The following is a 24,376-nucleotide window of genomic DNA, read 5'->3' on the forward strand; positions in this document are numbered from 1 at the left end:
CCCAGCTGTGGTTGGATGTGCCCGACTGGCTACAATCCCAAGCCTGCCTGGCCCAGACACTAAGCCTCAATTCTGGCTGCACATGGACATCACCTGCAGAGAGCTCCCTGTAAGGGGGATAGGGGAGGCAGGGAGGCAGCCCATTTCCAGAGCTCCCCGGGGGATTTAAATGTGTAGCCATGGGAAAGAACCAGCCTCTAACATTTGATTCCGGTAGGGAGAAGGATACTAAACCAACACACTATTTCCATTCCCAACTCAGTGGTGAACACATCTTCAGTCTGGCTCAGGCCTTCCGTCAGTGGACTTCTGGTGTGAATTCAGCTATGCCCTTCTTGGACCCCATAGCTTCCATAATTATTTCTGTATCCAACTGTTTCTCCATGAGTTTGGATAACTTTTTGGTTTCTGGTGTATTCTCCAGACTGTGAATTGAGAGTTTATAGAACACCTCTGAAGGAAAATTATTACATTATTTAAAAAAATCTAAGTACGGGAAAGTTGAGAATGAGACAAGGAAGGTCATCTTATCGTTCTTACACAGTTTTGGATCCTTGGACTAAAGTCTATTTTGTTTTGCTTATACTCTATTTTTTCTAGATCTACACTTTGTTATATATCTCTTGTTTGTTTTAGCTTTTTTAATTTTAAAGACTTTGGAACATACACAAAAGTACACAGAATAGATCGTTAACTATCACATTCCTGGCTCTTGGCCAACCACAACCGCCAAACTTGCCCCACACCCCACACCCATCAATTTAGCTCGGCTCAGTTTTCTTCTATAAAAGTGTTAATAAATCACTCAAAAAGAATTCTTCTTTTTTCAACACCACAATTCTATTATACATCAAAACAAATTCACAATTTCTACTGTTCAAGTTTCCTGATGTCTCAAAATTGTCATCCATGGATTTAAAAAAATAGTTTGACTATTATTCAGCCATTAAAAAAAGAGTGAAACCTTACCATTTGTGACACCGTGAATGGACCTTGAGGGTAGTATGCTAAGTGGAGTAAGTCACACAGGGAAAGACAAATACCATATGATTTCACTTATTTGTGGGATCTAAAAATCAAAACAAACAGAAAAACAGAAACAGAGTCTTGAAATACAGAGAACAAAGTGGTAGTTGCCAGAGGGGACAGGGGTGGGCAAAATAAGGGAAGGGGGATTAAGAGGCACAAATGTCCAGTTGTAAAATAAGTAAGTCACAGAGATGAAAAGGTACCGCATGGGGAATGTAGCTAATAACATTGTAACAATGATGCATGATGACAGATGGTGATTAAGCTTATTGTGGTGAGCACTGAGTAACAGAATTCTTGAGTCAGTATGCTATACACCTGAAACTAATATAACATCATATATTAAGTGTATTTCAATAATAAAATTTTTTTTTAAAGATTTTATTTATTTGACAGAGAGAGGTCACAAGTAGGCAGAGAGGCAGGCAGAGAGAGAGGAGGAAGCAGGCTCCTTGCTGAGCAGAGAGCCCGATGCGGGACTCGATCCCAGGACCCTGAGATCATGACCTGAGCCGAAGGCAGAGGCTCAACCCACTGAGCCACCCAGGCGCCCCTCAATAATAAAATTTTTTAAAACGATTTTATTTATTTGAGAGCGGGAGAGAGCGAGAGAGAGAGCATGAGAGGGGAGAAGGTCAGCGGGAGAAGCAGACTCCTCATGAAGCTGGGAGCCTGATGTGGCGCTCGATCCCAGGACTCCGGGATCATGACCTGGGCCAAAGGCAGTCACTTAACCAACTGAGCCACCCAGGTGCCCAATAGTAAAATTTTTTAAATAGTTTGAATCAAGGTCCAAATGAGGGTCACATGTTGAAATTGGTTGATAGAACTTTTGTCTGTTTTCATCTATGGTCACTTCTTTTTTTTCCCCCTTGAAGTTTGTTTGTTGAACACACAGGTTGTTTATCCTGTAGATTTGTTCACAATCTAGACTTTGCTGATGATCTCCTTATGGTATAGTTTAACAAGTTCTGTGTTCCTATTTTTCCTGTAAATTGGTACAGGATTTAGAACTTACTCAGGTTCAGGTTTGGTTTCAGTGATGATCTGTTCTTCCAACAGGAGTCATATTCCTATGACATTTGATTTTACAGAGGACCAATGCTTGAATCTTTTAGTTCATTAAATGTTTCAAAATAGTGATATCTGATTCCATCATTTCTCCTTCATCATCACTGCAGCCTAAAAGTGAAGGAGAAATCACAGGTATCATTCTCTATTATTTGATATCCAGAAGAATTGCTTGATTTTCCTCCTTTATTTACCATCTGTAAAATAATGAGTTGCTTTCCTAGCATCCTGCAACGGTGAACAAAGTTTTGTTTTGCTCTGTTTTGAGTATTACTCCTAATTCACAGCTTTTAATACATTTGATGTGTTTGGATTCATTGTAGTTAGCATTGTTGCTGATGCTCATGTTGCCACATTTTGGTCAGTAGGAGTCTCTTCTATTTGACTCCTGAATTCTTTAGACCTGATCCAATAAGTCTCTTACATTTTGTACAAGTCTCTTGTTCACCTTCTGCCCAGATCTAGAATCAGCCATTTGACTAAGGAGCCCTGATTGCTTTTAGTAGGAAATGGTATTTGGCTATCTCACTCTGAATGTCGGAAAGTTACCTATTCTCTTATCCCACCAAAGGAACCTCAAATTTTAGTTGATCCTGGTCTTAAAGTCAGAGCAGGTATTGGCTGTAGTTCTGTGGCCAGTCAGCATTCTCTGAGGGTAAACATGTGTGACTTCTGAGTCAACAAATATTTATGGTCACAGACTCTGTAGAGATAGACAAAGACCGTCTTGAGGAGTTTAAAATCTCTTTTTTTGGCAGCAGGTGTGTGTGTGGGGGTGGGGGGAGTGTTCTCTAGAGCAGCGCTTCTCAAACTTTAACGTGCTTACAAATTACCTGGATACCTCATTAAATAGCAGAGTCTGACTCAGTAGACCTGGGGGGCTGAGATGCGGCAGGTCTAACTAGCTTCTGAATGATGCAGTGATGCTGGTCCTTGGGCCACACTCTGGGAGGCCAGGTTTCAAAAGCAACAAGTAGTCAGCGGGGTGTAGGCACTAAATGCAGAATGAGCTCAGAGAGGTGCCTTCCTAGGGGAGTTCCCCCCTGAACTGACCCTCCCCCTCTGACTTCATCCAAGCACGCAGAATCACACACATAAAGTCACTGTCACACACACTCAGAACGGCTCAGAGGTACTTATCCGGGACCTGCAAATCTTTGACCTGCCATGACCATTCTGTACCAACCCTTCACCCCCAGAGACGCCCCCTCCTGCCAGCTCCTCTGATAGATTGTATGGGACCCACGTGGCATGCCTGGCTCCCAAACTATCATCCCTGAATAAACAGCCTGAAATTGTCTTGGCCCTCCAGCCCACTGTCTGAGAACTTAACAATGAAAGACGGATCTGGGGGCACCTGGGTGGCTCAGTGGGTTAAAGCCTCTGCCTTCGCTCAGGTCATGATCTCAGGGTCCTGGGATGGAGCCCCGCATGGGGGGGGGTCTCTGCTCAGCGGGGAGCCTGCTTCCTCCTCTCTCTCTGCCTGCCTCTCTGCCTACTTGTGAGCTCTCTCTGTGTGTCAAATAAATAGATAAAATCTTTTAAAAAAAATCTTTAAGAAAAAAAACGGATCTGGGGACTCCAGAAGATATCACTTGGGGTGCAGTAGTTTAATTGCTGTCCTACTAACTCTGAGCTGAGAAGGGCTGCTGCAGGCCAGGGAGAGCAGACGGGAGTGAAGGATAGAAAACTCAGGAACATGGAGCCGGGTGGGCAGGCCAGGCTGGCATGTGCGGGAAGGAGTTCTGGGCTCTGGGGAGATGAGAGTCTAGACCCAACTCAGGGTCTAGAAAGGAAAATGGGAGTATGCCAGAGACAAACCTTTTAAGGTTTAGTATTTTATGTACAACTGGCAGGGGTTGAAACCCAACTTGGCTTCCTCTTCCCCAGGGTCCTCTTATTCCTGCTCATCTCCCCTTCTCTTCCCACACTTCCCTTCTCTTCCACATAGTCCTCCTGCCGTTCCTTTTCTCTACCCCAGAACAGAAAATAGTCTAATTCTATCTTCCATACTAAAGACTTAAAAGGCTTTTGAGGGCTAGTCTTGAATCTCACTGTCGTGACAGCACCACTGAGAAGTGCACGGGCTTCCCAGCACCCGGCTCCTTGCAGGCGCTCGGCAAAGCACTGGCTAAGTAAGTAAAGGAATGGGTGTGGGACGCTTCTGGTGATTTCCAAGCACTGGATTATGGGAGGACTTTTGGAAATGATTCTTTATGTGGTTATCACTGGTTTTCCTATAGGGACAAATCAGAACTGTCAGTTGTCTTGGGATCCCACAAAATTACAAAGACGAATCCAGAGTGAGACCCAGGGTCTAGATACCATGCCCACCGGCCCATCCTGTCTTTCTTTTTAGCGACCTTGCAGCTTTTCCTACTGGAGAGGTCAGTGGGCAGAGACTGGTGGGGCTTTAGCACCCTCTGCTGGTGGGTTTTCAATAGTCGGCTTTTGCAGGAGGGTTTATAGAGAATACCCTTGATTTTAATGTGCTCAGGCAAGGTTAGGAGTGAGGATTTCTGCTTTTACGTCAGGCCTACTGTTCAGTGAATGTCAAGCTAAAGGTGACTCCTAGTGATGAAAATGAGTGTCAGGGTGAGCTCCCAGGCAGTAATGATTTAATTGAAAGTGGGTTTTAGGGGCACCTGGGTGGCTCCATGGGTTAAAGCCTCTGCCTTCGGCTCAGGTCATGGTCCCAGGGTCCTGGGATCGAGTCCCGCATCGGGCTTCCTGCTCAGCGGGGAGCCTGCTTCCTCCTCTCTCTCTTTCTCTGCCTGCCTCTATGTCTACTTGTAATCTGTCTGTCAAACAAATAAATTTTAAAAAATTTTTAAAAAAAAGAAGAAGAAGAAGAAGAAGAAGAAAGTATGTTTTGGTTTTGCTTCAAAACAAGCCTAAGATTGAAGTCTGGTGAGCTTCTGGTCTTGGCTTAGCTACATCTCTGATGTCAGGGGGCTCTGTCGCATGTGTTTGAGAGGCACAGGTCTCCTTTTCCCTAAATGAACTAAGAGGTTTCCTCCAAGAAAGAGAAGCAACCCTGGCTGGCTCCCGGGCAGAGGCTGGCCCTGAGCATTCACTATTCCGCATGAAACTCTGGCTCTCCCCTGGAGGCACAAGGGGTAGCTGAAGAGAGAAGCCAAGTGCTTTGGTCTCTGCACGAGATCCTTTCCAGCACGTCTCCAGGATTGCAACCAGCAGATACTGAACTGCTCCTGGGTTGGCAAGTAGCAGGCAGGAGAACAACCCCAAGGGGTACAAAACCCAAAGCTAGACTAACCCAGACTATAGGCAGCCCTTTGGACAGATGAAGGCCTCCTATTTTCCATATACCTGATAGCCTAGCACAGAGCACTGCTTCTCAGCCTCCAGTGGGCGTAGAGTCACTTTGGGAAGTCCTGTTCAAATGCAGAGCCTGATTCGGCAGGTCTGGAATATAGCCTGAGATTCCACAAGTCTAACAAGGTCCCAGATGGTGCTGATGCTGCTGGTCTGGTCTAGGGAAACCACACCATGAGATGCAAGAGTGAAGAGGAAATGGGGTTTTGGGTGTGTGTGTGTGTGTGTGTTTTAAGATTTTTATTTATTTATTTGAGAGAGAACAAGTAAGGAGGAGAGAGAAGGAGGTTCCGAGCTGAGCAGGGAGCCCAAGGTGGGGTTCCAGGACCCTGAGATCATGACCTGAGGCAAAGGCAGACGCTTAATCAACCGAGCCTCCCAGGCGCCCCAGGAAATGGGTTCTGAAATCAGAATGCTCGGGTTCAAATTTCAACTCTACCACTTATTTCATGACCTTGGATGGATTATTTTCACTACCTCCTCTGTCCATGCCTATTTCATGCAGCTGAAGATAGGGAGAGTGGCAGTTCAAATGACTTCACCGAAACAATAGAATGACTTTACAGGGTTGTTGGAAGAATAAAGTGAAAGGTTGCAGGTGATGCTCTTAGCACAGGGCCTGAAGCTCTTGGCTATAGTGAACATCTTCACACTGACGTGTCCTTTCAGCAAGTGTTTGTTGATCTCATCCTCTATGCCTGGTGCTGCCCAAGGCCCTGGGACAGAGCAGTGACAGTAACAAAATCTCTGTTCTCGAGGAGCTTTCATTTTAGTAGAAGAAGGCAGACACCAAACAAGTAGAATATGGACTATGGAAGTCGGTGATAAGTGGGCTGGAGAGAAAAAATGCAGCCAAGTATGGACCATAAAGAATGTCGAGGTTGGGCATGTTCTTATTTGCATGGAATAATAGAGAAAGTATCACTGAGAAGGTAATTTTGAGGAGAGGAAGCTGGCTATGTGATTAGCTGAGGAAGTAGGAACGAACATTTGTAAGTGCAAAGGGCCTGAGGCATGACTTCCTGGTCACTCCTAGGAAGTAGAAGGGTCGAAGGCGCTTTCCATTAGCAGAGATTTTAGGAGGACTCCATTGACTTTGCCTCCATTCTAAAGAGTGCTTCCTGGGCTACCTTCCTCTTCCTTAAAAAACAAAAGTGTTGTGTTTTTTTTTTTTTTATTATACAAATAATACAAGCTGATTGTCGAAACCTAGAAATTATAGGAGGCACAAAGAATGACAGTTGTCACAATCCTGTGCAGAGAAAACCACTGCCGTTACTCTTACATACATCCTTCTAAGTCTTTCTAGCTCGCGCACCCCTCTCTGCATGCGTGCACATCTACACACACACCCACACACGTTTTTATCAAAAATGGGATTATACTAACACTGCTTCCTAATTTGCTGTTTTTCATCTACCATTATATTCTTAACATCTCTTGATGGCATTCAGTATATTTCAACAACTTATTATTAGTATCAGTAGCACATGCCCCTTCACGGGTACGTTGTAATTTATTGAAACAGTTGGTGTCCATTTCCATTGTTTCTGATTTTTTTTTTTTTTGGCTTCTGATTTTTTAAAATTTTATTTATTTATTTGACAGAGAGAGATCACAAGTAGGCAGAGAGGCAGGCATGGGGGGTGGGGGTGGAGCAGGCTCCTTGCTAAGCAGAGAGCCCGACATGGAACTCGATCCCAGGACCCTGAGATCATGACCTGAGCGGACGGCAGAGGCTTAACCCACTGAGCTACCCAGGCGCCCCTTGTTTCTGGTTTTTAAGTATATCTTATAAATGACTCCATGACGAGTGCCCTTGTAGCTAAGTCTTGGCACCCATCTGTAATTGTTTTCTGTCTTTTGAGGCATCTGATACATGTCACCAGATTGCCCCTCAGAAATGTCACTCTAAAGAGACTGCCAGCGGAGGCGCTCATCTCCCCACAAACTCATCACCCATTAAAAACAAAACAAAATCCTTCTTGGTCACCACTTTGAAAAGCTGATATCCATGTTCAAGCGTCACATGGGCAGAACTGTCATGAGATGTCGCTCCATCGCCCGAGAGGGCGCGCTTCTCCACCTTCTGGGTTTTCGACTATTGGAATCGGGGTCAGGTTTCCAGTCACTCTTTCATCCCAATTCTGAAGATGGAACTTGCTGTGTTGTGCTCGTTTTAATATAGAGAGCAGTAGCAAACAGCCACCTTGATCACACAGAGAGGACAAATCACCTTTGAAATACCGTCCTGGGGCAAGGGGGTGGTGCCTGGGTGGCTCAGTCAGTCATTAAGCGTCTGCCTTCCTCTCAGGTCATGATCCTAGAATCCTGGGATCGAGCCCCGCATCAGGCTCCCTGCTCAGCGGGACGCCTGCTTCTCCCTCTCCCACTCCCCCTGCTTGTGTTCCCTCTCTCGCTGTGTCTCTCTTTGTCAAATAAATAAAATCTTAAAAAGAAAGGAAGGAAGAAAGAAAGAAAGAAAAATACCGTGGGGGGGGGGGTTACAGGGAGCCTCGGGGGGGCCCTGGAGCCAGTCAGCGTAGCCTGCTTAGGAAGGCAGGTGGGCAGTCATTTGGCATGGAAGTGGGTATAATCAGACCTGTTGAGTCTGATAGAGATTGGTCTGGGCTCCCATCCATGGTGGTGGTGGCCTGAGGCCATCCTTGTCCACCTTCGGAGCTGGCTGTGACCTGAGGCCCGGGAGGGCGACCCAGGGCAAGGGAGGCTGGGGGTCAACACTCTGCCAGGCCCCATGGTGGGGACAGGACTAGATGACACAGCCAGGCCTCCTCCTGGGCCCAGCCCTGCCCACCTAATCGCCACCAAATGACTCAGCCACACATCTCTGTGGTGACTGCTAGCGCCAGGCTGGGGCTGTGGCACCTGTGATCTGGGGGTGGCCTGGGTGAGCCAATCGGCCTCCCTCTGTGGGAACCAGACACTGAGTTACAGAGCCGAGAGGCTGCGTTACAATGGACCCACCTGTTCTGTCCTCGGCACCAGCCCAGCCCGGTCCCTCACCATTTGTGTATTTTCCTATGGTTTGCTTTCCCAATACACACATCCTGCCTCCTCTCCAAACAGCTGTAGGTCATTTTTTTATTTGTTGCATGAACTTGATCCACATTCATCTCATTGCTGGAGTGGCTGTGACCGGAGTCAGCCCAGGTGACAGGAGACTGGGCCTGGGAACTGGAGGCCTTTGAACCGAGGAGAAGCAATTCTTCACCATCATCACTGTCAGGCAGTTCCCACTTAAAAAATGAACGCCTCTAAAAAAAAAAAATTTTTTTTTTGAATTTTAAATAAATAAATAAACGCCTCTGCATATCCTCCTATGCTGCCCTCACCACGCCCCTATGAGGTAGGCGTTTTCAGGCGCTGCTCCTTCCTCCTCCTGTTACCCTTGGGAGTGTGGCCGGCCGGCCTGGAGAGCCACAGAGCAAAGGGAGCGAAGGGCACTGGCCCTGCCGTGGGGCCCCTGCGTGTGGTGCCCGCTTTGCCCCGCGGCGGCTGTGTGTGGGGCTGAGCGCTGCTCCCTGTGCCGCTCTGGGCCTGGGAGTCCCACAGCAAGCTGCAGAGGTGGGCTCAGAGGCTGAGATGCCCGCCCACCTCAGCGGTCACAGGAAGCCGCCCTGCGGTGACAGGACTGGACCACCCTCCGGGGCTGTCACAGAGCTGAGGCAGGAGCCCACGTGGCTCTCCATGGTTCTCGGCTTCTCTGCTTCCTTCTTCTCTCTCTGCAAACTGTTGTCTTTTTTTTACAGACCTGCTCTTCTGCTTGTTGGGCCGCCCCCAGTTTAGAAGTCCTCAGTTCTGGGGGCCCGCGGAGTCTCGCCCAATTCCCAATTCCCGGGGAAGGAAGTGTGGGCGGTGGAGTTGGAGACCCACCTTGGTGCGTCTGTAGCCCAAAGCAGCTGCGACCTGTAGCTCAAAGCAGCGGGGGCCCGGGTTGGGAAGATGCCCTCCAAGAGGCTCTGTGCACGGGACAGGGATAGCATCTCTGGGAGAAGACAGCAAGTGTAATTCCAGTCCAGATGAGGTGACACCAAGACCAACGGAGAGAGCATGAGCTCACCAGCGAAGCTGCCCCACATGCACGGTCAGCAGGAATGATGGGCTTTGGCTCCCTTAGATCCTTTCCCAAGGGCAGATGTGACAGCTGTTAAGCAGCCAGGAAAACGTCTCCTCTCCGTACACCCTGTTGTCCTTCTGCCACCTCTGCATCAGATGATGTGGAACCGGGGCTCAGGGAGCTTGGGAAGAGCCGAGGGACAGGGACCACAGAGACCACTGCTTCCAGCCTGCAGAGCTTGATCAGCACTGCAGATCATTTGCACAAAGATTTAGCTGGTCCTGGTAGCTCGGTTTCCCTGATGACCTTGTGTTAGGTCTGCATAGGTTTGAAAACCCATTAAGGGGGGTGCCTGGGTGACTCAGTGGGTTAAGCCACTGCCTTCGGCTCAGGTCATGATCTCAGGGTCCTGGGATCGAGTCCCGCATTGGGCTCTCTGATCAGCAGGGAGCCTGCTTCCCTCTCTCTCTCTCTCTGCCTGTCTACTTGTGATCTCTGTCTGTCAAATAAACAAATAAAATCTTTAAAAAAAAAACCCATTAAGGGGAATTTGGCCACAAAATCAAGTCTCAAGAGGGAAGCTTCCTTACTCATCCCATGAGCCCATCTGAACACAGGGCACAGTCAGCTAAGGAGATTGCCAGACAGGATCTGGGATGGACGTTTGGACAGTCCGGAGAGTCTTCTCAGCACCTCCAAAGAGCCCGCTCAATCTTGCGGGGATCTACATGGGAAGAGACCGTGGTTGGCACTGTTGGGGCACGGTGCCATGGCCACAGGTCCTGGGGCGGGGGTGATCAAGAGAGCCAGCTCAGCCTACACAGCAGTTCAGGCAACAAACACTTCCTAAGAGCCTGCCAAGTGCAGAGCTCTGCCCTCCACGCTGAGGATGAGGAAGACAACGGAAGCGCTGGCTCTAGACACTGACCTGGGGCATGGGGAGGAAAAGACGTCCACAGGTGGGAAACGTCTCTGCATGGCTGAGCAGCTCAGTCCTCCTTGAGGAGCTTGTGGGGGCTGAGGGCAGTCCAGCAGGCATGACTGAGGCTTCGTGGAGATGGGAGGAGGAGGGGAGCACAAGGGCGTGGGGACATGCAGAGCACAGGTGGGACCCGACAGTGCAGCCTTACCAGTAGGAAGGAGGGGAGAAAACTTCAGGCATCTAAGATCAGATCAGAAAAGCAAGGTCTTGAACAACACGTTGGGGAGTTCGGACATTATCTCATGAGCAACAGGCATTGGAGGCTTTTGAGCAAGGCACAGTGTTGGAGTAGAAAGCGGTGGTTAAGGACCAAGTACGTGGAAGTGGTGAGAATGAATTACAGGCTGGAGGAAACTACTGGAACCACGGGAAGTGGGTCAGAAGCTCCTCTGAGTGGTTTAGGATCCAGATACTACGAGCCTGGATTAGAGTAGGCACAGGAGTTGGAGGACTGGGGGACGTCCGTTGAGAATGTCGTAAAGATTGCTTGGGAATGGGTAGCATATTTGCTGTGGGAGGGATGGAGGGAGGGAGGGAAAGTGTAAAACTTGAATGACTAAGTGGTACCCGTGTCGGAAATCGGGAATGCTAGCCACACACCCACACATCTGTCAAGGGGCAGGGCTAGTGGGTAAGGAACCAGTGCTGTGTGCTGAGAAACCCGCCCTCTTCTCTCCTCCGCAGCTCTGCCAGGAAAGGTCCTGTGAGCCATCAAAGACCTATCATGGAGGAAGCGACAGAGAGCAAGGTAAAGAGGAAGGAGCATTCCCTTGCCTGGCTGTAATCAGTAGTTTGCCCACATTCTCAGAAATCCTAAAATAACCAAAGGGGCTTTGGGAAAAGAGGCCAGGGGCCTGACTTCTCAGGGCAGGGGCTCTGAGCTCTAAAGCATGTAAGATTTCCCCCTAGGACATTGAGGCAGGGCACCGGGTAGATAGGCAGATGGGGTCAGAAGGAAAGCCTGGTGGGGAACAAGGTCCAGCCCTTGTCTAGAGATCCTCCTGTGCCTGGCTGCCGGGACACTGAGCGAGAACACAGACCCCTGTCGGGAAGTCAGGCAGAGAAGGGATCCGGGTGCAGAGGTGAGGAGTCTGATTTTGTCTGTACTGAGTTTGACACAATGGCCGGTGCCTGGACAGACAGGTAGATCTGAGCTTTGGTGAGGTCAGGGCTCAAGTCCCAGGCTTAAGGTTTTCTTCAGTCTGATAAATACTTTTGTTGGGGGGAAAAGGGGGATATAAAGGGCACCACGATCTAGAGGGCACCATGGATCAGAGAAGGTGTTTAAAGACCGGGCAAATGCACAGAAGGCAACAGGAAAAATTGCTTTTACTTTGCCTGTTTAAAAAGAATAATTTGGGGGGTGCCTGGGTGGCTCAGTAGGTTAAGCCTCTGCCTTTGGCTCAGGTCATGATCTCAGGGTCCTGGGATTGAGTCCCGCATTGGGCTCTCTGCTCAGCAGGGAGCCTGCTCAACCCTCTTTTTTTTTTCCTGCCTACTTATCTCTCTCTCCATCATATAAATAAATAAAATCTTTTTTTTAAAAAAAGAGAATCATTTGGGCTACCAGTGGGAGAATGGATAAATAAGTGATGGCCTATTCACAACATGGGAACTGCACCGCGATTACAAAATAACAAACTGCTGTGCACACAACAATACGCATGATTTACACAGACGTAATTTCGAGCAGAAGAAATGAGACCAAAAAACCCATATATAGTTCCATCTGGATCAAGTTCAAAAACAGGCAAAATAATACATTGCAATAAAGACTAGAAGAGGGGTAACTGGGGAGCAGAGTAGGTATGGGTGGGAAAAGGTGCTGGAAAAGTTCTAGAATAAGGTTAGTGATGTACATTCATGAAAAACTCACCAAGCTGTACATTTCTACATAGAACCCCATACTTTGTGGCTCAACTTTTGAAGTTTTAAAAAATGAACAGGAGGTATGCTCATGTCTTATGTCTTGCTGGTAACACAGGACCTCAACGCCTAGCACCTGAAAGCAACAAGCATCCATCACTTCACGGTTTTGGCAGGTCAGGAGCTTGGACGGAGCGGAACTGGGCGGTTCCAGCTCCGGGGGCTCCTCGTAAGGTTGCCGTCAAGATGTTGATGGGGGCTGCTATCAACTGAAGGCTCTCTTGGGGCTGCCAGATGACCCCCACACGGCTCTCAGTGGGTGGCTTCAGTGCCTCGCCTTGTGACCCTTCAAATAGGGCCACTACATGGCAGCGAAGATCACCCACGTCTGAGAGCAAGATGAAGTCACCTGTCATTTATGGGTCTTGGAGGTGACGCACCATCACTTCTGCCATTTTCTACTCATTCTACTCATTCGAAGCAGGTCACTGTGTCTCGCCCTTGTGAGGGGGGAGACTGTCTTGAAAGAGTACTGGAGGTTTTGTGGGTCTATAACAACAGCGTAGAACTATACAATGCAGTGTCCCCAAGTGTTTGAAGATTTGGAAGTCTGGGGACAGGGTCTGGGGAGTCCCCTGTGATAAGCAGAATAGCAGCCCCCAAAGATGTGTGGGTTCTAATCCCCAGAACCTGTGAATATACTGTATTACACAGCCAAGGGGAGGCGAGGTTGCTCATTAGCTGACCCTAGAGTAGGAGCAGGCCGGCTTACCCAGGCGGGCCCAGGGTAATCACAAGGGGCCTCACCAGGAGAAAGAAGAGGGGGGAAAGGGATCAGCGTCACAGCGATGCAGAATGCAGGAGACTTGGCTGGCCATTGCTGGCTTTGACCACAGAAGGGGCCATGAGCCAAGGGATGCAGGCACAGCCTCTAGAAGCCAAACAAGACAAACAGATTCTCCCCTAGAGCCTCCAGAAGGGATGCAGGCCTGCCAATGCCTCGACTTTAGCCCCACGAGACCCATTTTGGACCCAGCTTGTGTTGCCGTAAGCTGTTCAGTGTGCGGTCATCTGTTAGCGCGGCAACAGGACAAGAGCTGTCTACACCCACCCTTCTTTTTCCCATTTCTAAATCATTTAGCTTCCATCGCGTGCTGTGATTATTGTCCTTATTTGTAAATGGCCCATATTTTTAATAAACATGTTTATGTCTCCTTTAAAGCTATAAGGTCCTTGAGGGCAAGGCCTAGGTTTGTTCTGGGGTTTGTTTGTGACAAGTGTATCAGAATGTGAATCAGAGGCCTACACACGGCTCGTTATTAGGCGGCCTGTTAAGAACGTGGTCAGTTATTTGCTAGGCTGGCTATGAGTCCAAGCAGCAAACTTAGCAAAGACAGGAAACAAGAAGGCTGGTGTGAAATAAAATATGGAACCCTATCAATTCCTCCTCCTTTAGATTAACCCCCAGCAGTCAAATGCACTGCAGGCGAGTTTACAGAGATCCCATTTTCTCTGTATCCTCCTTTGCTTTCATTTCAAGCTGATGGTCAGGTTAGGGCATTTGGGGCAGGAAGCAGAGTGGAGCCATTGGGAGGTCACTGGCTTGTCCTCACTCTCGTAGAGGCCTAAGGCCTTTGAAGGGATATGTCTCTTTTCGGTCAGGGGACAGGAAACCATCAGGACGGTAGAGAGGGTGGATCCCCAGAACCCATGAAGGGAACCAAGTTCCTACAGCAATGGGGCCCTGAGTTCTGCCCCGAGACAAAACCTCAGGGGAAGCAGTGCTGGCTAGATCCTGGGCCCCGGGGTCCCCCACTGACTCGCCAGCCTTCACACAGTGCAGGAGCTAAGAACACAATGGGAGCAGGTGCAAAGGGTAATGAGGTCTCTCCTGCAACTACACAGAATGGCAGCTGTTATCCTTGGGGCTCCCCTCCCTTTTGAGCCTGGAGACCTTTGCAGAACCAGGCAGAATGGAAGGGGGTGCTGGTCAGAGAGGAAGGGGGATGACCCTGAGAATGGCCAAGACGGGCTTTCCCACTGATCCGGCAGGAAGCAGGAAGAGGACTTGGCATCTGAACTATGGGGATCTAGGACAACAACGACGACAACAACAAGTGACAGTCTTGACACTGAAATCTGGGGCTGACATTCAAAACAGTGATACCTGCTTTGGCTTTAAACGAAGATTTTAATCTCCAGGTGGGGGCAGGCCTGGGGCAGGGTGGTAGGTCCGAGGGCCACAAGCCTTTGCTGTGCAGCTTGAGGAGTCGGGGGAGGAAGAGCCGGAGCTGCTGGTGGGATCCGCGGCGGCCCTAGGTTGGGAGCATGTCCTCCACCACATAGGGTTGGAAGTACAGATAAATCAGAAAGCAGCTCCAGAAGCCAAGGATGAACAGGGTGGCCAGGCTTGATACGGAAGTTTTCTGCTGCTAGAGAGGGGAGAGAGGCAGGAACGGGAGGGCAATGTCAGCTCAGCGGCCAGTGAGGCACCCCCCACCCCCTCCACGGGAGCCTCTGGGCAGCAGCCTCCCGGCTGGGGACCCCAAGCCCTCCTGCCTGGTGCCATGTCCTCTACGACTGAGTGGATGAGGTGGGGGAGGGGGGCAGAGTCTGCACGACCCGGGTGGGATGTGATGCCAACGCAGGCCGAACCCACTGCCTTTGGGATGACAGGGCACTGGGCTGAGACAAGGACTTCTTACGGGGGTCTACCTACCCCTGATTGTAGTTGTTCTTTAGGGCACACAACAAACATTTTTCCTGTAGAGGACAGAAACGGCACAAGAAAGATCATTTTTCCCTGGTCCAAGATGGCCAGCCTGCTGGGTACCCCATCGGATCTTGCTATAGGAAAGGACAGAACAATACAGTGGTACTCAGGAGCAGGTTCAGCCAGGGTTGGGTCTGTCTTGGTCATGGCTTTGGAATCCCCCTGAGCCTAGAGGGCAGGACCCCAGAGAGGGTTCAGGGCTAGGGAGGCATCTGGGGCCAACAGAGGGGTAGATCCCATACCTTCACAGCAAGAGGTAAGGGAGTGAGAGGACCTGACAGGGGGGTGGCGGAGGGAGGGGGCGGTCAGGGAGCAGCAGGAGCCTGGGGGGTAGCACCAGAGTAAGGGGGAGGTACGGCTTCACTTACGCAGCATGGCCCGCATTGATGAAGGGCATCCAGAGGGTCCTTTTTTGGTTTCTGTAGTGCCATCATCTTCTTGTGGAGAGAAAGCGGTGTTCCATCAGCCCCATCCATCTTCTTGAGGCGGAGCTGTGGGTCCGGGTCTGTTTTTCCTATCAGCCTGAGTTCTTGCTGTTCCTTTGGCCCTCTTCTAAGGGGACTGGGGAGTCAGGGAGGGGCAGAGTTGGGGAGACCATTTCCAACATGACAACGAGATAACCATAGTGTGGGCAGCCAGGGAAGACCTTGACCCCCAGCCACTGCGGTTCCGGAAACCAAGACAGGACCGTGAAGAGTCTGACAGTCCTCCGGCCCCGAGGACGCTTAGCAAAGTGAAGGGAGGAGATTCGTTAGGGATGAGGAGAGATGGGTGTGCGTTACACTTACAGCTTGCTGTTCTTCTGTATATTTATTAAAACATCCATCTTCTCATCCATATCCTTCTGCATTTCCTTCAAGAGAAAATCCAAAGCTAGAACGGTCACGTTGAAGGGCGTGGGAAAGCCTTTTCTCTCGCCTCTCTCTGCCGGCTGCTCAGAGACGACCTCAGCATCCTCCTCCCTCAAGAATCCTCACGGGGGGCGCCTGGGTGGCTCAGTGGGTTAAGCCCCTGCCTTTGGCTCAGGTCATGGTCTCAGGGTCCTGGGATCGAGTCCCACATTGGGCTCTCTGCTCGGCAGGGAGCGTGCTTCTCCCTCTGCCTCTGCCTGCTTCTCTGCCTACTTGTGATCTCTCTCTCTACGTCAAATAAATAAATAAAATTAAAAAAAAAAAAAAGAATCCTCACTGGCCGTGGGGGACATACGCCCCCTCTTCCCCATCCTCACCCACTCCATGCCGAGGCCAAAGCACAGGCAGGGTCGTCAGGGGCTGCTCTAAAGTCTCCAGAGGACTCAGAAAGCAGAAAGTCTTTTTACCTGCTCCTACACTTGGGTGAGACTCTTATCTGCTTTGGCTCCATGTCTATAAAGTGATGGAGCCGAGAAAATAAATCCTGTGACCCAACCCTCAAAGATACTTTTGATTCTGATTTTCTGACCCCTGCGCCCAGATCCTGCACATGTACGTTTGCTCCTTCTTTAACCCGATTTCTGGCAGAAATGGTCAACATAAAAGAAACAGTAGCTCAAAATGGCATATCACATCTATTATTTACTAAGAACTGACAGAATAGTAAAATCCTCTTGACGAGTTCAGACCTGTAAAGTTTGATCTGGAAAAATTGGCCACAAAAGAAGATCTAGAATGGCAGAGGGTATCATGGATCGTATCTGTTCTGGAGAAACACAGGGTTGCCTTGAACATGATAAAATAGAAATGAAAAATAATTTGCTTCCAAAAATAATTTTAATAAAAAAATGAAACGTTTGGCAAGAGTTTACTGATCTGCAGTGGAAAACTGGTCAAGGAACCACACACTCTGGGTGGAGAGGATTTCCAAACCACCTTCTTGAAAAGCATTTTTAAGTGCTAAACATTTTGACTAAAATATCTGTACTCATAAACACAGCAAAAATATCCTTGAAGTGGAAATGCCCCTGGGTTCAAAATATCAGAGTCAAAATGCCCCCCCTTCTTAGAAGTCTCACTATTACTTCAAATTCATGTCCCAAAGTGATCTCCTGGTTTCCTCTTCTAAATCAACTGATTGCCAACTGTCCTTGTCGTGGTCACCACTTCCTTCGACCCTTCGACCCGTCCGGGTTGCCTCTGGGGTCATGGACGCTTGCTTCCCCTTCATTCTCTACGTTGCATCACTCACCAAGAGTATTATTTTTCCTTCGATGCATCTTTCAGATTTCAGATTTACTGTTTTCCTTCTGTTCCCACACCTGGTCCAGCGTCCCTCCTCTTGAGCAGGGATGTGGCTTCCTGCCTGATCGATTGCTCCAGACAGCCCCCACCCCCAGTCTCCCGTTCCCCCGCCCCACACCCCTCCAGGCCACCTTGCGAACAGCTGCCCGCTCAGCCTTTCTGAAGTGCTGCTTCTAGCATGTTCTTTGATTAAGAATCTCCAGAGGCCTCTTACTGCTTACACAACCAAGTCCCAACCTGTCTGCCTGTCTTTCAGAAGCCTTCACTGTCTACTGCCTTTGTGCCCATTCCATTTCTCACAGTCTCCCCAGATAATCCCACGTGTAGGACTGATCTCCCCACTGACCGTGATACACTTCACGTTCATCCTGCTTCCGTGCTGTGCCCAAGCTGTTCCTGAGCCCAAAATAACCTCCTTTGTGCCTCTCAATCCCCAATCCTGCCCACTAACAAAACACCGTGTGTGCATTTTCATAGAGAAATAATACACAGGGGCACCTGGGTGGCTCAGTGAGTTAAAGCCTCTGCCTTCGGTTCAGGTCATGATCCCAGGGTCCTGAGATCGAGCCCCACATCAGGCTCTCTGCCTGGTGCGGAGCCTGCTTCCTCCTCTCTCTCTGCCTGCCTCTCTGCCTACTTGTGATCTCTGTCTGTCAAATAAATAAATAAAATCTTTAAAAAAAAAAAAAAGAAAGAAAGAAATAATACACACCCTTTGTAGAAAATTTGGGCACTATAGGGGAATATAAAAGAACAAATTAATCTCATCATCTAACAATAATTGCTATTAACCCTTTGGGTATATTTCTTTCTAGTCCTTTTTCTGAATATTTACTTAGTTTTTTTTTTTTTCACTTAACTGAGATCAGCCTGTATAGATTATTTGTATCTTGCTTTATTACTTCTCGTTATAAGCATTCTTTTTTTTTAAATGCACTTTCTATTTTGAAATAATTTGGGATCTACTGAGAGTTGCAAAGACAGTACTAAAGAGTTCCCACATGCCCTTTCCTCAGTTTCTCCTTAATGTGAATATCTAACCATCTAACCAGGACAGCGCTCTTATTATTATTTTTTTTTAAGTAGGCTAGACGCCCATCATGAGGCTCAAACACATTACTCCGAGGTCAGGAGTCACGTGCGCTGCCGAGTGAGCCAGCCAGGTGTGCCTAGAAGCATCCTTTCTAAACACTCTTTCCCATAGTTCCAGTTTTCATTCCACAGATACCCCCTAATTTATTTGGCTATTCCACTGTTGAAAACTGTCATTTCCAAATCTCTGCCATTATCAATAATCCTGTGATGAACATCTTTTTACATACACCCACGCTAGTATTTCGGATTATTCTCATAGGTTAAATTGTGAGGCGTGGAATTATTAAGTCAAGGGGTTTGATATTTTTTGATACCTATTGTCTAATTTATTTCCAATGTTATATAGATCTATACTATGACCCGCAGTATAAGAGTACATTTCTGCCTTGTTCTGTAATTGTCATTAATTCAAAGTTCACTTATTTGGTCGTCTGGGTGGCTCAGTCGGTTAAGTGCCTGACTCTTAATTTCAGGTCCAGTCCTGGTCTCGGGGTGGTGGGCTGGAATCCCGCATCAGGCTTCATCTGCCTGGGAATCTCTCTCTCCCTCTCTCTCAGTGCCCTCCCCTCACTGTTGCACACCCACACTTTTTCTCTAAAATAAATAAATACTTAGAATCTTAAAAAAAGAAAGTTCACTTATTTGAATGTGACAATGGCCTAAGAATTATTTTCATTTGGCATTTAATTGATTATGCATGAGGTAAACCTTTTAAATACATTTATTGCTTTTGAGTTGTATTTTCCTTTGTGGATTGTTTATTCATACCCTATGCCCATTTTCCTATTTGGTTCTAATTGATTTATGTGAGCTTGATAGAAACTTTTATTGGTGTTTGTCATATTTGTAGAAAATTATTTCCCCCAAATGGTGGTTTGCCTTTTAATTCCATACATGAAACTTTCCTGTTATGTTTTTTAAGTTTTTTATATTGTTAAGTATATCAATACTTCCTTTGTGACTTCTTCTGTTGTATTTAGCCCATCTGGTTGAATATTTATACATAATTTACTCTTATTGGTTTTTATTATTTAAATTCACTTTATGGACTATTTCAGTTTTTACAATGTTAACTGAATTAAGTTTTTCTTCATATAATCAAGCAGTGTTCTTAATATGAATGCATAATCTTTTTCTTCCTTCATATAAGCAAGCAATGTTAATACGAATACATAATCCTTAATAGGAACACATAATCCTTAATAGGAATACATAATCCTTTTCTTCTAACATGTAAAAAAAAAATCATCTTTATTATGTTTTAAATTTTATGGAGCTGTGGTTCCCAACCTTGAGTTTACAATGGAATCATCTCATGATCTTTAAACACTACTGATCTCATCTCAAGAGGTTCTGATTTCATCGGTATAGAGCGCAGCCTGGGTAGAAGGTCAAAGCTACAGTACAGGAGACTGCAATATGGAGTCAAGGTCAATAACCACTGCTGAAGTGTTTAGGATCTGGTTGTTATGCAGAGAAAAGCACCAGAATCACTTTGAGATTTTTAAGCAACTGTGGTTCCCCCTGGAGATTTTTATTCAGTTCATCTGGGCCAAGGCCTGGGTATACTGATTTTTTTAAATCGTCCCAGGCGTGCAGGGTAGAGAGGTTGTTATAGAGTTATCTACACTGGTTTTGTTCATTTGGCTGGTTATCTAGACAAGATTATTGTGGCTTTGTATGAATTTTAGATCTCTGGCAGGGGTAGTATCCCCTGATAACTCTTCAAACCTTAAAGATATCTGCCTTTGCCTTTTTATGCTTCTACATCAGTGGTTCTCAAATCTTCATCTGAAGAATGTAGAAAAAAAAAATCCAAGGGTCTAAGCCCCTCCAAATTGGACCTGGGCTCTATTTTCTTTATTTATGCTCCAGGAAATTCCAGCACACATCCAGGTTTGAGAACCACTATCCTAGAATCTAATGGTTCTCCTAGTAACGTCTGAGTTCAAAACTAAGCTTATTGGGCTTTTGCTTAGATTTGCATTAAGCTTCTAATGTAGCCTTCAAAGCTCATCTTAAGATTCACTTCCTTTGTAAGGCTTTGTCTGGTTACCCTGGCCCACATTTTTTCCTTATTTCTCCAGACTCCTAGTTAACTCACGCTCTCATGCTGCTTGGTGCTTGCTTGCTTGCTTGCTTTCCACAGAGTTTGGGTCTTCCTACCAGACTCTCTAGTGGCTGCAGGGCAGGCTCGGGCCTCTCCTTCCATCATTTCTAGTATGGACCCAGATCAGTAAATGCTCACCTTCATAATCTCCACAAATTCCTGGAGTTTATCAAAATCCTTGTCCATTACGCCCTTTATCTAACGAAGAAGAAAGGCAGAGCACATATTACTCAATGCGGAGTCATCTCTGGGGCATTTTAAAAAAAGCAAGGCAGCAGCTGCTCCTCTCTCTGGAATGAGCTGGATAAAGTTCAGGGAATGGACGTGTCGTGGCCTGTCAAAGCCCCTTTCTTCCCAAGGAGTCTACGAAGGGACTAGGGTGCATGTAGCGTGAAGCAGCCCCCCCTCCCCCAACCTCCACCAGCCTGGGCGGGGCTCGGATCTAGCTACTGCAAGGCTTCCCCGGGGAGCTAAGCCCAGTTTCCAGTACTCCTCCTTGCTTAAGCACCACCTCTCATCACAAGCGTGCCATAGGTGGTTCCATCCAAGAAGCAACAGAGTTTTGTTGCTTTTTAGAGCAGGCTCAAGGGAGGAGGGGAGGAGAATGGGACTGGTCCCTGACGGCCCCCGCATTCCAATCAGTCCCTCTCACTCTCCCAAAGGTTCTAGCTCCTCAACCGTCAATGTGACACCTTAGAGAGTTCTTGGCGTTCACAGCCTGGGTTTAAGCATCAAACAAAAAGAACTAGATCTCCTGAGCTGCCCAGCACCAAAACACCGGAGGAGATCAGGCTGGGGTAGGCTAGGGCTTTTTCCACGACATTCTGGGTTCCCCTCGCTATTCAGAGGTCGGCACGCATTTTCTGGGGTCCTACCCTTTCCCTCTGCGTCCTGAAAAGTCTCATCCTGTTACCTGTTTGATCTCGTCCATTTTTTCCTTGAGCTCTTCCCTCACCTCCCTGAGTTCATTCTGAGGAAATAAAGCAGGGAAGAGAGGAAGGAGTTAAGGCCATGTCCTGGGTGGAAGGAAGATCCTGGGGCGATGCCCATGAGGAGGGACAGAGAGATGCGTCCCGCTACGGGGGAAGGAAAGGATGCTGTTAAGAACATGGGAGAGTGGGACATGGAGACACCATGTGCTTCGGAATAAGATGCCCTGAAGGGTACACCTTCACTTCCATGACCCCCCAAAATGCACAGCCACCATCTAACCACTGGGGAGCATCAGGCCACCCAGGTGAAGGGTCAGTCTGCAAAACAAATGACCTATAATCCTCATAAATGACAATGTCCCCAAAAAACAAAGGTTCAAGAGCTGTTCCAGATGGAAGGAAGCTAAAGGAACACATCAAAACAGTTGTTTTTTCTTCTGTTAGGAAAGACCTTAGTGGAACCATTGGTAAAAACAGATGAAGCACTGAATCAATGTTCATGTCCTTTGATATTTTGATCACTGTACTGTGGTTATGTAAGAGATCGTTCTTGTTTTTTTTTTGACAGTATACACTGGAATTTGAGAGAAATGTGCTCTTGGATGATTCAGGAGGCCTATATTATACGTTTGTGTGTGTGAATATATATATATATATATATGGAGAGAGAGAGAGAGAGAGGGAGGATCATGATCAAATGTCAACATTTGGGAAATCTGAGCGAAGGGTAGACTAGAATTCATGGCACAATTTTTAAAAAAATTTTCTGTAAGTCTGAAATTACTTCAGAATACCGAGCTAAAACAAAAAGCAGCAGAGGGAGTGAAGTCACAGGCGCTGGGGCAGAGCCACGGATGCCAGCCATAGACCTGCCCCGGCCAGAGTCGGGGGGCCCAGGTCTCCACAGCCCCCGCCAACCCCACCCCTGGGCCGGCACACCTACCCTTAGCTCATGAGTTCCTCCTGCTTTGGTAAACGGCCCTTCTTGTTTCACTCCTTTGTAGTCGTATGCCTGTTGGTGGAAAGCAGAAACACAGAATGTCGGAAATTGCAGGTGTGGGGTGGACGAGGGAGGAGAGATCTCCTGAGTCTTGGTTCCTCCTTTCAGGCCTGGGCAGGTGGAGCTGAGAGCTGGCTGCCCCCCCCCCACAAGAGTTCCCGCCACCTTCTCCTCTCCCTCAAGCTCGTCATGCTCTGCTCTCCTGGCCCCACGGACAGCCAAGCCCACTCCTGCCTCGGACACTGCGCACGCGCTCCTGCCTCCGCCCACAGCACCCTTCCCCAGCCTTCCTGCTGCGCTCAGGGCCCGGCCTCCCTATTTTAATTCTCTGTCTAGCAGGTGACAATACTGAGTTTTCCTTATTTATTCCATATCAGATTGGTCACTAGTGCTAAGTTCTGTGAGAGCAGAGAGCTTGTCTCTCTCTCGTGTATTCCCCAGCACCTGGGACAGGTCTTGGCCACCAGGAACAGCGAATGACCCCTGACTCCAAGTCACCTCCCCACGGGTCTCAGGCCTGGCTGTCGGAATGGCCTCAAAAAAGCTTCTTACTTTGGTCGGCTCTGGCTTCAATTCCAGGCACACTGCCTTGTAGTTCTTGCTCTGTGGAGGGAGGAGACGGGCAGTCCGCCTGTCAGGCATCAGGACTGAGGGGGATCACACCAGCCCTCTCGGGGGGTCCCCTGCCCAGGCCTGCCTGTCCTCCTGCCCCTGAGCTCAGGCCCACAGACTGCCCCCCCACCCAAGGACCCGATTCAAGACAACCGGACCTGGTCACCTTATCTTCCTTTTCTGAGCTCGAACCTACCCAGGCAGCAGGTCGCCCTCTCCCTGCAGAAGCCTGAGCAGGGAAAGCCCTTGGAGCTAACTTTATGAAACCGAGTCGGTATCATTTCGGGAATGTGGGCTTTGGGGAGAGACGGACCCCTGGTCTAACCTCAGCTGCTTCCTGACTGGTTTTGCCACCCGGGAGGTCATCTAGTCCCTCTGAGCCCCCATTTCCTCGCCTGCAAATTGGGGGCGCAAATCCCATCATCTAACATGGTGCTTGTGTGCCAAGGACGTGCCCTTCGCTGGGGCCTGGCATGGCCTGGGCTGGGGGAGGGGGATTGGGGGTGACAGGACCATTACTTTGGTCTTTGTCCCAGAAGGAGTCAGCAAAGGCGTCTTTCCTTCCCGCCCCCAGGCAGGGGTTAGTCCCACCCTCCTTCCCGGCTGAGAGGCCACCTGGAGCTCAGAGCAGAGCAAGAAAAGTGGGGGAATTATCAGAGAGCTTTGTGGACCACCCCCACCATCCCCCAGCTCCATCCTGCGGGAACGCGGAGAGGCCCCCATTGTCCAGCAGTGTTCCTCCCTTACCAGGCTTGTTTTCTTCAGTTCTGCCTTCTTGGCCGACATGATGGAGGAGGCCAGAGTGTTCTTTAACTTCCCAACCTCCCCACAATGGGCCCCTGTGACCAGGCCACTGTCCTATGCAGATTACAGGCCAAGGCAAGGGCAGGATGACCACCTGTTTGTGTGCGGAACAGCTGAGGTCACAATGCCCAGCTCCCCGTGCTGGTGGGCAGTGTCACCACAGCTTCGAGCTGCGGGGGCCCCTGCCCCTGCGATGAGGGACAGCGCAGGTTCCGAAGCCACGAGGTTGCCCTCCTGCAAGGGGGAGAGGGGCTCTCCTGCAGAGTCCCCCTGCTGAGGGCCTGGCCTCATGTGGCCTCAGCCGCAGGCACAGCTCCCCAGGATCCTCCTCCCCCAGCAGGATTTACCCACCAGGAGGTGTCCCCAGACAGCCGGCTCTCCCCGGAGTCTGCACGGAGTTCTGCCGCGACGTCCCCATGTGGACAGACCCTTCCTTGGCTCCAGAGCTGTCTTGGGTTCAGACGCGGCCAAG

The 24,376-nt window shown here is 48.7% G+C and overlaps 1 protein-coding gene across 1 annotated transcript; it reads right to left on the bottom strand.

The window, feature by feature from the left end:
• Positions 1-14,643: 14,643 nt before the first annotated feature.
• Positions 14,644-23,886, bottom strand: TEX35 (testis expressed 35). The gene is made up of 9 exons (XM_044266296.1): positions 23,818-23,886; positions 23,041-23,091; positions 22,432-22,500; positions 21,470-21,526; positions 20,695-20,754; positions 15,924-15,988; positions 15,504-15,696; positions 15,082-15,125; positions 14,644-14,794 (listed from the first exon to the last, which is right to left on the bottom strand). The coding sequence occupies exons 1-9, from the start codon at positions 23,884-23,886 to the stop codon at positions 14,728-14,730; spliced, it is 675 nt and encodes a 224-aa protein (XP_044122231.1). The 3' UTR covers positions 14,644-14,727.
• Positions 23,887-24,376: the final 490 nt, after the last annotated feature.

The sequence above is a fragment of the Neovison vison genome, chromosome 10 (genome assembly GCF_020171115.1).
Source record: "Neovison vison isolate M4711 chromosome 10, ASM_NN_V1, whole genome shotgun sequence".
NCBI lineage: Eukaryota > Metazoa > Chordata > Mammalia > Carnivora > Mustelidae > Neogale > Neogale vison.